General features: G+C 37.4%; 1 protein-coding gene across 3 annotated transcripts in view; it reads left to right on the top strand.

The window, feature by feature from the left end:
• The window catches only part of NAA16 (N-alpha-acetyltransferase 16, NatA auxiliary subunit), a 63,244-nt gene that overhangs the window by 6,790 nt on the left and 43,524 nt on the right, over positions 1-12,930 (top strand). For all 3 annotated transcript variants that reach the window (XR_010996559.1, XM_068182250.1, XM_068182248.1), the window contains exons 2-5: positions 5,485-5,569; positions 7,819-7,923; positions 8,500-8,657; positions 9,745-9,879. Coding sequence is in view for 2 of the 3 variants with exons in the window: in XM_068182250.1 (XP_068038351.1) it covers positions 5,485-5,569; positions 7,819-7,923; positions 8,500-8,657; positions 9,745-9,879 (483 nt within the window). In the remaining variant the exon portion in view is untranslated. The remainder of the gene's footprint in view (positions 1-5,484; positions 5,570-7,818; positions 7,924-8,499; positions 8,658-9,744; positions 9,880-12,930) is intronic.

Genomic DNA, 12,930 nt, shown 5'->3' with positions numbered 1-12,930 from the left:
ATCAGTATTGCAAATATCCATATAGTTTGTAATGAGGAGCATTTCCAACACAGATGCTGAACTCCTTCAAACAAGATGGACAGACCTTGCTATCAAACTGGTGAATAATTTAATAATCATTTATTAGCTTAGAAGCAGTAACTACTGAGTGTTGCCTAAATATAAGATATTTAGACAACTAATTTTGTCAGCTGCTGTAGGAAATAGATTGCCTGTTTTATGCTGATGACATTGTTTTATAGATGTGCAGTAAAACAAGGCTTTTTAAAAGGTCCAAGTATTAAATGCCAATTAAGAATACTGACAGCGTGCTAATGTTCCTGTATTGGTTGTGCCTAGTTTTGGTCAGAAATGTGTATCAGTAATTTGATCAGCCCCAAAGTACTTTCAGATAGCTCCTAGGAAAAGGTGCTGATCAGAATCTGTGTCATTGATAACTCTGAGGGTTTTTTACTACTGAACTTGATCACCATTGTGACTGGGAGAGATTTCCAGCATAGCTGACTTCCAATATTTCCATGAGGCTTGATGTGTAAGCCTTGTCCTTTTTCCCTAGGCTCTGATGTTCTACATTTAGTCCTTGGTTTCCTTCTTTAAGCAGCACTGCCATCATTGTTAGAGAGCATTGAAAACATGAGTAATTTTTCTTTTAATGAATCCTAGGTGTTGCCAAAATCCTCCCTGAGTTCTACACCAAAATCCTGGCAGCAAGAGCCAAGACACTACCTGGCAAGAAGAATGTTGAAACTGTTGAGTGCTGAGAGGTCTGCAGGCAGGATTATATGGAAGTATAGTAGCAGGGAAGACTAAAACAAATGATGTCTTAAAGAAGTCTTATTGAGGAGTGGCCGAGGGAGCTGTGGTTGTTTAGCCTGGAGAAAAGGAGGCTCAAGGGAGACCTTACCACTTGCTACAACTGCCTGAAAGGAGGTGATAGTGATGTGGGAGTCAGTATTTTCTCCCAGGTAACAAGCCACAGGACAAGAAGAAATGGCCTCAGGTTGCATCAGGGGAGGTTTAGATTGGATATGAGGAAAAATTTCCATGCTGAAAGGGTGGTTAAGTACTGGAACATGCTGCCCAAGGAAGTGATTGAGTCACCAACCCTGGGAGTATTTACAAAGGCATGTAAATATGGCACTTGGGAACATGGTTCAATGAGAACATGACAGCTGGACTTGGCAATTATAGAGGTCTTTTCCAGCCTAATGTTTCTCTCCTTTGTTCTCCTAATAAAACTTGAAGCTGTATTTATGCAGTTATGTTAAAATTGTTTAATTGGTTTGAAGTGCTTATTTTTCTTTTTGGTGGTTCTTATGCTCCATCATGCTTCTGGCAAGGCAGCCTATTGATTTGCAGACCTGTCTCAACAGAATGTGTGCTGTACAAGTAGGATTGGAGAATAATGTTAAAATGTTGGTAATGGTTTTGATTTTGTGTTTAATAAATTCTTACCAAGAGACAGCAGAATCAGTTTTTAAATTGCAGTGTTGTTAAAAAAATGCACATAGAATTACAGAGCAGTTTGGGTTGGGAGGGACTTTTAAAGGCCATGTAGTCCAACCCCCTGCCATTAAGAGTGACATTTTCGGCTAGATCTGGTGGCTCAGAACTCCTTGACTGTTTCCAGGAAGGGGTCATCTATCACCTCTGTAGGCAACATATTCCAGTGTTTCACCACTATAAACATAAAAAATGTCTTCCTTATGTCTAGTCTGAATTGATCTTTTAGGATAGAAACATCACCCCTTAGCCTATCGCAATAGGCCCTACTAAAAAGTTGTGCCCACCTTTCTTACAAGCCTTCTTTACACAAGCTCACCATCAGACGGGTCAGTGTACAATTTGGATTGAACTTTAGTGCAGCTTTGTTACAGTCACAGACTGTCAAGCTGATCAGGGAAGTCTGATTGCTGTATTTGACACTATTTGGTTTGATGCAATAGCTGTCCTCAGTCTTTGAATGTGATACTACTCTTCATCTAGTCTTCACATAAAAATGCTCTGTGAAATACATCACTTGAATACCTTCAGAGGCACTGGGGCCATGGAGTGAGGAAGGGCATTGGTTGCTGCAGCTGCAGTCTCTTGGAGTCACCAGTTGAGTTTATCTTTTTGTTAAGATGATTTCTTGGAAGTGAGTGTTAATGTCTGAGATAATGGGATGTTCTTCACCCATAACATTGCCTGTGTATTAAACTATGTATGTGAAAAATGTAGCTGTTCTCTCAATGTAGGGCCTTTTTCAAAGCAGCAGATGCTATGTCTAGGGAGATGCAGTTTGTAAAATCATCCCTTCTCTAACCTGATGTTGTAAATAGTTAAACATAAGTAAGATATAAATGACACACATGATTGAGTAACGATATATGAAATCCTTCTGTTTTACAAGTAATACTAGTGATTCAAATCTTTGATTCTGTTTATATTTAGTAGTGTAAGGGGTTTTAGTTCTTTTAAAAAAATGGCATCATACAAAAATAATAGAATTTATGAATGGCATTTTGCTAAGTAGATGCAGCAAAGAATTGTAATACTGGAATCAAGTCTTTTCTTGTTTTTCATTGTTACATCCTTGTTAGTAGGTTTTTTTACCTTTACAATTACTTCTCAGATTCAGTGCCAATTTGACATCTGTGTAGAGGCACTTGATACTTACGCGTTACGCGAATGTACACAAAATGGTATCTAGATTGGTATGGTAGTCTACAAGCAGATTATAAGTGTTAAACAAGGGAATAAGTGAGACTTTTGCTAGACGAGGTAGCATCCTTCCAGGAACATCTTGCTCTGAATAGCAGAAGTTCTGAATAACGTTTTAGTCTTGTCACAATTTCCCTTTGAGGTTTAAGTGTGTAAACATTCATGATTTGATTTTAGCTTTAGCAGGCAATGATTGCCATAAAGGGGTGATGGGGAGCATCACAATAAGCACTACAGATAAGACAGTTAATTTACTGAGTTGTTGTGGTTTTATTTTTTTTTTTAACTTGTGCTTTTAGTGAACCAAAGACTTAATGCAGTGGGACAGGTTCTAGTAAAGTAAAAAAGAACACGTATTGAGACATCAGGCTTCCCAACTATGAAATGTCCATCTGTGCTACAACTACCTGAAATGAGGCTGTAGTAACACAGGAGTTGGTCTTTTCTCCTAGAAGCTTCAGATTAGGAGGAAATGGCCTCAAGTTGTACCAGGGGAGGTTTAAATTTGATATGAGGAAAAATTTCTTCACTTGGAAGGGTTGTCCAGCGTTGGAAGAGGCTGCCGAGGGAAGGGGTTGGATCACCAACCCTAGAGATATTTAAAAGATGTGTAGATGTGACACTTAGGGACATGGTTTACTGGTGGACTTAGCAGTACTGGATTAAAGTTTGTACTTGGACATCTTAGGTCTTCTCTCAACCTAAACTAAGGATGCTGGTTATCTTGTCAGCAAGCCAAAAAACTGAATATTGAACTTATATTTCCTCTCAATATGGAGTGCATTAATATTTCTCTCCCATTCATCTGTTGGACTTTAGAAAATGTGATCTTGTCTGTCCTCCAAAAATCACATTTATCTCTAATAATCTTCAGTTCTCATTCTAGGCCTGAAATTGAACTCTATAGAATAAAAATGTCAGAACAAGGGTAATGGATCAGATTTTGTCCAGTAGTTAATCTATTTTAAGTGCACACTTGTCTCAAATAGCTTCTGGTTAAGCACTGCTGTATACTTGGGGTTTCACTCAACATTGCAAGAGTTGTAGAACTGTGAATGAATGTTTGCTATTGCTACTTTTTTAGGCATACTTGAATAAGTTTAGAAAGCATACATAGCACATTGTTCGTATTTTCCTAGGATTCCTTAAAAAAGGTACAAAGCCTCGTAAGTTTACAAAGAAAGTTGATGAATAGGAGAATTTCACCTTCCCCTAGAGGGGATTCCAAGTTTTGCCACAGCCTAGGTTGTTTCTGGTAAAAGATGATGAAACTAGTTCTCAGTTAAAAAAAAAAAAAAAAAAGCCAAACAAACATTCAGAACTTTTCTGTTGCTGTTGTTTAAATGTGAATTCCCAACTGTTGGCTTCTCTGGCCATCCTGGCAGAAGTCAGTCAGGCAGTTCAACCTGATCTAGTATCAAGGTTAACTCTTTTGTTTTGAGAGTTGGTTTTGGTGACCTCCAAGGGTTCCTGCTGACCTAAATTATTCTATGATTTAATCTGCACTTAGTCTTGGTTAGCTGCAAGTGTCTTGAGTTTCAGGCAGCAAGAATCGAAAAACTATCTGCAGTTAAGCCCTTCCTCACAGACTGGGGGCGGACCCTTGTTTTGCTGCCTTAGCCAATTGCCCCAAAGTGAGCATAGGTATGTTTCTATATTGTTTTCACCCTGTGAAGTAATGGGATAATCTGTTCTGATAGCCAAGGAATTACTATCTCCATATTAATTTAACACAGATTTTGCCTTTGTCCTGGAAGATTGATGGAGTGGGAATGATCCATGAGAGACTGCTAAAGCACTCAAGCGCATAACTGAAATGACATATCTTCTCCTGAGAATAACTGTCTAAATTACAACAGGACAATACTCCTTATTAACTAAAACTGGAGCTGAGTTAAGCCTGGTTTGGTGGTTTTCCTATCGTTAAAAAGCTTAAATGACCTTAAATCACTTTCATGCTTACTGACACAAGCATGCCTTTAACTGGTTTAAACAGATTTGTTTTAGTGATCCACTGTAGTGATCAGTAGTTGATTTAAATTACCAAAACCTTAGTGATTTAGGTACTATCTTCCTAAAGAAGAAAAGGGACCCATGTTCACATTTTGTTTCTTCCATATGTTCCCACAGTTGAACTATATAGTTTGCCAGTTTACCTAGTAATTAAGTGAATTGTATTTTAACTAAATCTATAAGTAGCCCTTAGCTGTACTATTACAGGTAGAAATTAGATGTTTTATTCTTTTAATACCCAGGTAAATTCTCCCACCCCAATACCTCTCTGATACCTCTTTATCAATTTCTGAGGTTATAATAAGTCTATCCTACTTCTTTCCAAAAGTCTGTATTGGCAACTAGGAAAGTCTTCTGTCTTGAGATGTCTTGTTCTGGCAAGTCACTAGGCCAGGGAAATGGGATTTTGAAAGGAGTGTCTAGACTCTGAGATTAATTCTCCTCAAAAGTTCTGTTGAGTCAAGATTTCTAACTCTGATTTCTATTTTAAGAAGGTCTGAATTGAGGTAGATATTGTTACTTCCCTTTCCTATTTCTGTTGAAAAGGAATTAATTTTTTAATAAAAAAGTAGACCATAAGGTAGAGTATTTGTTACATGTTCTGAATGCTGAGAAGAAGCAATTTAATATGAATAGGTATATTTGCCTAGAGTTTGTTAGTGATCTGATCACCACACCTTGCTGGATGAGTGACTACATTTGTAATAGTATGTTAAGGTTCTGTGGTTTTAAATGCATTTCAATGATTATATTTCATGTCTTTTACAGAAATGTTACGAACAAAAACAGTACAAAAATGGACTCAAGTTCTGCAAGATGATCCTTTCTAACCCAAAATTTGCTGAACATGGAGGTAACTGCAGATTCAAGATTTTTTTTTTTTTTTGTCTCCTGTCAAGAGCTTAAATGTTTTATTAGTCTATATCATACTATTGAGAAAGAAACGAGCTTGTTGTGGAATGTGATTCTGTTGTTGTGACTGAATAATTACTCTGGATTTTCAGTCTTTGTGCATTCAGATCAGGTTTCCACTTTGCCTCAGTCAAACACTCCTGTGCACTGAAATGTTGAAGATGAAAATACATGGTGGAAGCAACACTTCCGTGAAGTTTCCAACTTGCCTTTCTAGGTTTCTGGGTCAGAATGCTAGTGTGGGTTTTTCTTACATTCCTATTTAAAGCAAGCCCAGCCTTTTTTTGAATATTATATGAACATGTTCTGCCAATAAATTTAAAATCTGGAGGGTTTTTTGTCAAGTTCATAGTCTTAAATTTTCTATACAGCATACCAAGTTGCTGCTTAAAGGGAGCAGAGTTAAATGTAATACTGTTGCTGTTAATACTTGAAGCTGAAGACAGAATCTGGTAATCCTGCTCTGATAAATATTGTAGAAAACAGGGCAGCAGAATATTGCTTCTATTTACATCTGTTAAATTCTATTTACATCCTCAATAGGATACTCTAGTCTTACTGTATTACAGGTTTCTCTTACATTATTCAGACACTTTCCTTCTGATACAGTGGTTTTTTTGCTTGTTTTTACTGTTGAAGCAACCTAACACTGAGTGTGCATGTACTCTGTCAGCAAAATTATTTTCCTACTTGATGTTGTCAAATCTTGTCAAAATGTTTGACTAATCCTTTTTGTGTTTCCATTCATGTCTGCTGTTTCTTTGTCTTCATTACTTCCCTAGAGATAAAAGTAGTTTTTTTGTTGCTTCAAAGCTAGAGTCGTTTGTTCAGCTCTGACCTAATGCATTTGTCTCTACTAGCACTTCTGTTTTTATAATGTCTCTGTGTACAGATCTGTCTTTTCTGCTCTTGCTGCATCTTAAACTTTTCCAGGATAGCTAGCTGCCTTGGCAATACACATACTATATGGCTTTGAGCCATTAATGGCTTTGAAGCTTGGGAGTAAAGCCTGGAATGGACAGCTGAGGCAGAATGTAGCCAGTGAGATGATCTGATGGAAAGCTGCACTTGTCACACTTAGCCTAAGAGAAAAGGAATTTCAAAAGTTTAGTGAGAAGGTGGCAAAACAAATGGATCGATGTGGCTGGGAAGTTATCTCCCTGGTGTGGGAAGGCAGGATTAGTTTACTCCCTTTCCCACAGTATGGATATTCTTCTTAAAATGTCTTATATTATTTGAAAGGTATCATTCTGCCTTTCTCTGTTGTTACAGTGTGGATGTAGGACAGCTAAAAAATAACCAAGAAAAAAAGACTTTGACTAATTTTGGGTCATCATTCACTTATAGGTGTACTCTACAGAAAAAGTGTTAAATGGGTCTATCAATAAAACTTCAAACTGCTGTTACAGCTGAACTTGAGAGCACAATCTGTTGCTGTTAATACTGGGGAAGAGGTTGTAGTTGCAGGAAAACCAGAGCATTATGATGAAAATGGTGACTGATCTTCTGGCAGGGACCAAAACAAGTGGCCTCTTATTTAACAAAAGCACGGAAATATGAATCTGGAACAGTTTTCAAGCATAGTGGATGCATTACATGCAACTTGCTTGTCTACTGTATGCGTTGAATAATGGGGGAAGAGGGAGAGCAGTAGTCATACCAACATACTGTGTGAAATCCTCTGCCTCTCAGAATGTTGATTAAAATGTTACTGCATTGAGGTCTCCTAATATGGTAGCAGTAAATATGCTTCCCTTAACTAATGCTTTGTAAGAAGTCTGTAACAGGGGAATGGACTGGGACAGAGATTTGTTTCTTGTGGTGAACACAGCCTTTTTTCCCCCTTGGTCTTTGCATCAAGAACTTTAATACAGGTTGAGGAGCTCTCTAAATTTGCTTTAGCTTATTGTTAACTCCCTCAGAGCCAGCTAAGTGTATTTTTTAATTAATAAAAGTTTGTGTTGTCAGTTTTCATTATATCTGCATGGTGCTCTACAAGTGATCTTTTTAAGACCAGTTTCAAGAAAGGAAATGATCCATGTAATAGTCTTCAGCTGTGCTAGGCTGCTATCGTGATGTAAACTTATTTTTTAATGGGGGACTTCACTGTGTAACAACTTCAAAAGATATCTGCACTGTGAAGCTGACATATGGGAAGTCAGAAACATAAGTATCTGATACTTCTTACAGAGACACTTGCGATGAAAGGACTGACCTTGAACTGCTTAGGGAAGAAGGAGGAAGCGTATGAATTTGTTCGTAAAGGACTTCGTAATGATGTGAAGAGTCACGTGTGTATCCTTTGTAGTACAAAACCTGATCATTTTGCTATGGCACGCTGTTGATGGAAATCTAGAATGCTGAGATTGTGACAAAGACTTCTGATGCACAAAATGGTGTTTCCCTTTCATCAGTGAATCAAGTGGAGTTCTTTTTTTTTCCATGCTGTAAAAGCTGGAGTCTAATTGAGGTTATGGATAGGCAAGTGAGGAAAACTAGAAATCGTACATGAATTCCATTGTTAGAATGAAACACTTCTATGAGTAAGTATTCCTACTGTAATTGTTTTAGCATATTTTAAGCAATCAATCTGTGACTAACTCTTACAGTCTGGTGGAGTTTGGATAATTTAATTTGTGTAACAGTGTTCAGGGGTTTCTGAATGTAACTTAAGCAGTAGCATGTCATTTAAAAAAATTTGGAAGAATTTAATATTTTACAATGTGTTAGTAAAGTCTGGCTGCAGCAATCCATCTTCATTTGTAAAGGTACTGATCTTCAAGGAAGATGTCAAGTTGTTTGGCCTGTAATACAAGTGCACTGCAGTTACTTTGTGAAAACTGTAAATGTATCTTCCTTAACTTGCATTAGGTTGGCATGTCTATGGTCTTCTGCAGCGTTCAGATAAGAAATATGATGAAGCCATCAAGTGTTACCGGAATGCACTCAAACTAGATAAAGACAACCTACAGATTTTGAGAGATCTCTCTCTCTTACAGATTCAGATGAGGGATTTAGAAGGATATAGAGTAAGTATTCTCTTTGAATTTCTACTCATTGCTGCTAGACTTCTCTTGTTCTATTCCACTGCGAAGCCTTTTATTGGTAGTATTTCTATTGCTACTCTTTATCTGTTTCAAAAATAATTTCAGCTATTGTTTAGGAAAGCAGGAAAAGATACTGCGGTAAAGCTCTATATAAGGTTGAGAGCAGAACTAGAAATATTTGTTCTGTGCAATTGGATTCACTAGTCACTTTGTAAAAATAGTTCTTAACTCATTTTTTACTGAAATGGTAAGGAAAAGGGACAGTACTTAAATTAGCAAGTACTTACCAAGCAATTGTGAGCCCTGCAAACTGTGTTTTGGGTGCAAATGCTGAAGGTGTTTTTAGTAAGAAATACACTATCACATTTCTTGTTAGTATGTGGGTAACTTGCCCCATTATGACTGATTACTGATTCTGGAATCCCAGTGATGGTTATTATTATAAATGAAACCTTAAAATTTGTCCAAAAACAGTGAGTAGTTTGAAAATTGCTGAACTGATTAATCTGTTTCATATGAAATAGAGCACTGGACTGTGGGCTTCGCATTAGTTGGTCTCCTTACTAAGGATGTTAATTCCCTTGAATTTGCTAATGCAAAGGGAAAATAGAATCATTGACCAAAGGATATGATTTGACTCGGGGAGAAGTTCTGAGAAGTGTTGCAGTGGTGTGTGAGGACCTTGTGCCTATGAGAGTGAATGCCACTCTTTTCAGGAGCAGTGAGCTCCTGTTTCCTGGTGGAAAGGGCTTTCTGAGATTTCAGAACTCTATCTTTGGAAATAATTTAGGGCCTTAGGAGGTGCTCTTGGAAATGACACCTTCTGTGTCTCCACAAAGAGATCTTATGCTTTGTTCCATGACTTGTGTGTTTAGAAAGTAACCTCCAAATTTATCAAACAGAAATGTGCTGGTTTTCACTAAGCTGTTAGAATTTCAAAGGTTGCCTAGGGCTTTTAAAAGTTCTTTTAACATATTAGCTGTCTTGGTGTTAATTCATGATACATGTGTATACATTTTTAACTCTGGTTAAAAATTCTTCTTTTAAAATTGCATTTCTTTTACTGAAGGAGACAAGATACCAGCTGCTTCAACTGCGCCCTACACAACGTGCTTCCTGGATTGGATATGCCATTGCATACCACTTACTAAAAGATTATGATATGGCCTTAAAATTACTTGAAGAGTTTAGGAAAACCCAGCAGGTAAGATTTCCTGGTCTGGAAAGAGAGCCCTTTGTGTATAAGGGATAGGATCTGAGGAACTAATTCTTTGGAAATATAAATCAATTATGAATTAAGAATAAATTTGTTACTTGTGGAGCTTTCTGCTTTGAGAAATAAGCTATTAGGGTTGAAGGTATAAGAGTAGTCTCATGTGGAGTAACTTAATGTTTGTGAGACTTGTAGCTAGAGAAAACCTGTGATGATCCTGCCCCTTTACAGTAGGTGAAACTACAGAAAATACTTTAATATTTTGGATGTGCTCATTTGCCCTTTCTCCTGCCATAGTCTGGATGCCATTACATCTCTACAAAGAATGAAATATTGTCAATGGTTTGTATGCATCTGTATATAGTACACTTAAAATCAATGCTTGGTTACAGACTAACATGAACGTGTTGCTGAAAATTCTTTGATCAGACTTGGTGTTGGTGAGACCTGAGTAAATCAAAGGGTACAATCCTAAAATCACTGAGTAGAACCTTTTTTTGAGAGAGACTATTCTCTTGTTCTGTTAGTGGTAATGCAAAGCTATAAAGTCTAAATTAACAGAACAGAGTGGATATGTTGATTATTCTGCAGTGTGGAAAGAAAAAGGAACATTCAACTGAGAAGGCATCTTGGAAGTACTGTGTAAAAATATTAAGATATTACCTGACTGTAGACTGTGTTTTAAAAACAAAAATCTCATATCCTTTCCGAGTTGTTATATATGGGATTAAGTGTAAGAAAGGAAATACATGGCTAGGAGAGACCAGTGTTTGTCTTGATCACATATCATGGTCAAAAAAAGGATGTTGTAAGCTGGGTGTTTTCTTTCTTGATATTTCAAAAGAACTGTAACTTCAGCATTAAGTAAAAACTGAAAATAACAAGTTTTAATCAAAATTGGGTCATCTTATGGGATTGTTTGACAACCAAAAAGTTGTCATTCTCAAATGAGTCAGCAGCGCCCAGTCTGAATTTGGTGTCAAAATGACTGTTCGAGTTAGAAAGAAAGAATATATATTAGGTGGAAAACCAGCAAATATTGCATAAGAAACTGAGGTTCTTCAAGGACTAAGAGAGCTTAGTAGTGGTGTTGGCCCCTTGGAGAGAATGGATGCGATGCTGTTAGTGTTGTTGTCTTTTCTAAAAGGTTGTGTGTAAATACGGTTGTTTGAGGGCTGTCATGATTCACTGTGCAGTCTAGTGACTAAGCCAGATTTAAATACTGTAGATGAATGCATTGTATTGGTTGAGTCTGCTGTGCAAGTTACCACCACCTCAAATCTCACCCTAAAACAAAGACAATCCTAAGATGAGCGCAAGCACTGATGCCATTTTCATAAAGCTGGAGCTATTTGGGAAATTTGCATAAATAGGAAGATGGCTTGTACTTGTACAATGAGCTGGTTTAACTGTTGATTAGCATCATGTCAGTCAGAAGCAAGTGGTGGAAAAGCTGCTTAAGCATTGAAGGACAGAAATATGTTACAAATGTTGGACAGCATAGTTTTATAGGAAATTAGTCCCATCAAGCCTGTCCTCTTTTTTTTTTTTTTGGGATTGTTAGAGATACTTAAGCAGATATATCATCTTTTCTCCTCCAAAACACTAAAAATATGTATGAACACATTAGTTGCATGTCTTTTGAAAATAGTCTTGTGCTTTGTTGTGCTAGCTCCCTGATGAGTGCAGGCCCAGGTGGAACCCCAGACACTGGAAGAGAGAATCAGTGTGTTGGGTCCTGAACAGTCAGGAGAGCCCAGGCAAACTCAACAGCTCAATTTTGCGATGTGTTGGTTCTTCCACAATATTCCCTAAATGTACTGGTTTTGTGGTGTCTGGATTTTTTAGTCCTGCAGTTAAAATAATTAAGTTCAGGATATTGCATGGATCTTTAAGGAGATACGCATCTTGCTTATTTTCCTTCCCAAATCTCCCCTCTTGGCCTGTAGTTTGTATACACTCAACTTGATAGATGAATTTCTGTGATGGACTTTACAGACTATTGCATATGACTGCAATAGAAGAGTGGTTTTAGAAGAGTTTAAAAGGAGGATTAAAAGACTGAAGGGTTTCCAAATGACTCATGAGCTGGACTCTTCAACAAATGGATGTTCTTGAGGAGTTTTATGGCAATCTGTATTAGGCCTGATACTGTCTACCATTCATGTTAATGAATTGAGAAAGAAATGTAACGTGTTGCATAAAACACTGCTGTCATAATAATTGAGAAATAATAGTAGTGTAGGATTTACTTGAATTACTCAGGCAGCTCTGTCCTTTCAGATATGAATGCAAGTAACCAAGACCAAGCAGTAAAACTTAAAAAAAAAAACCAAACAAACAAACAAAAAAACCCCATCATTTTAGTGATTGTAGATGAATGTCTGAAGATGCAGTATTACGAAATAATGCAGCTAATCTAGCTACAAGTTGTTGCCAAAACCAGCAACCTGAGTTTTTCCTGTGTGCTCACACCACTGCCTTGTGCAGCACTGGCTGACTTGTGGAGGGTTGGTTCAGGAAGCCTGAGTGCTGGAAAGATAATCACTCTTTGGAAGGATTGATTGGCTGAACTGAATAATTAAGGTGAGAGGGGAGAGAGGAAGGGGAATAATGGAGGGAAGTGAGCTTCCTTTGTTGATGCCGGCTGCAGTTAGTCTGACTTAGTTTACTGTAAAACTGTCCCTCAGGGCAAGCTTATGGGTGAAAAGTAAAATACCCTCTTAGTTCAGACAAGCAGGGATTTTATCCATAAAGTACTCCTTACTGAGAGATCAAGACTTACTTATGAGCCTGTTGTCAAAAAAAGAAAACGAAAAGAATAGTATGGCAAGATGAGATGACTACAGACAAAGCTGTCTGAAGGGCAGAGAGTTTTTGTTTAATGTAAACAGAAAAAAAGCCTAGGTGATTTTAATAGAAACTGTATGCTGATTTTGGGAAGAGTAATAGCTAGGAAGCTGGCTTAGAAGGGAAAATAAAGGAAGGAATAGGAAGTTGAGGATTGTCAGGAAGTTGATCAACAAATTAAAGTGATAAATT

The sequence above is a fragment of the Anomalospiza imberbis genome, chromosome 2 (assembly GCF_031753505.1).
Source record: "Anomalospiza imberbis isolate Cuckoo-Finch-1a 21T00152 chromosome 2, ASM3175350v1, whole genome shotgun sequence".
In the NCBI taxonomy this organism is placed as follows: domain Eukaryota; kingdom Metazoa; phylum Chordata; class Aves; order Passeriformes; family Viduidae; genus Anomalospiza; species Anomalospiza imberbis.
The sequence above is the reverse complement of the archived record's forward strand: the minus strand, read 5'-3'. Positions and strand labels throughout refer to the sequence as shown.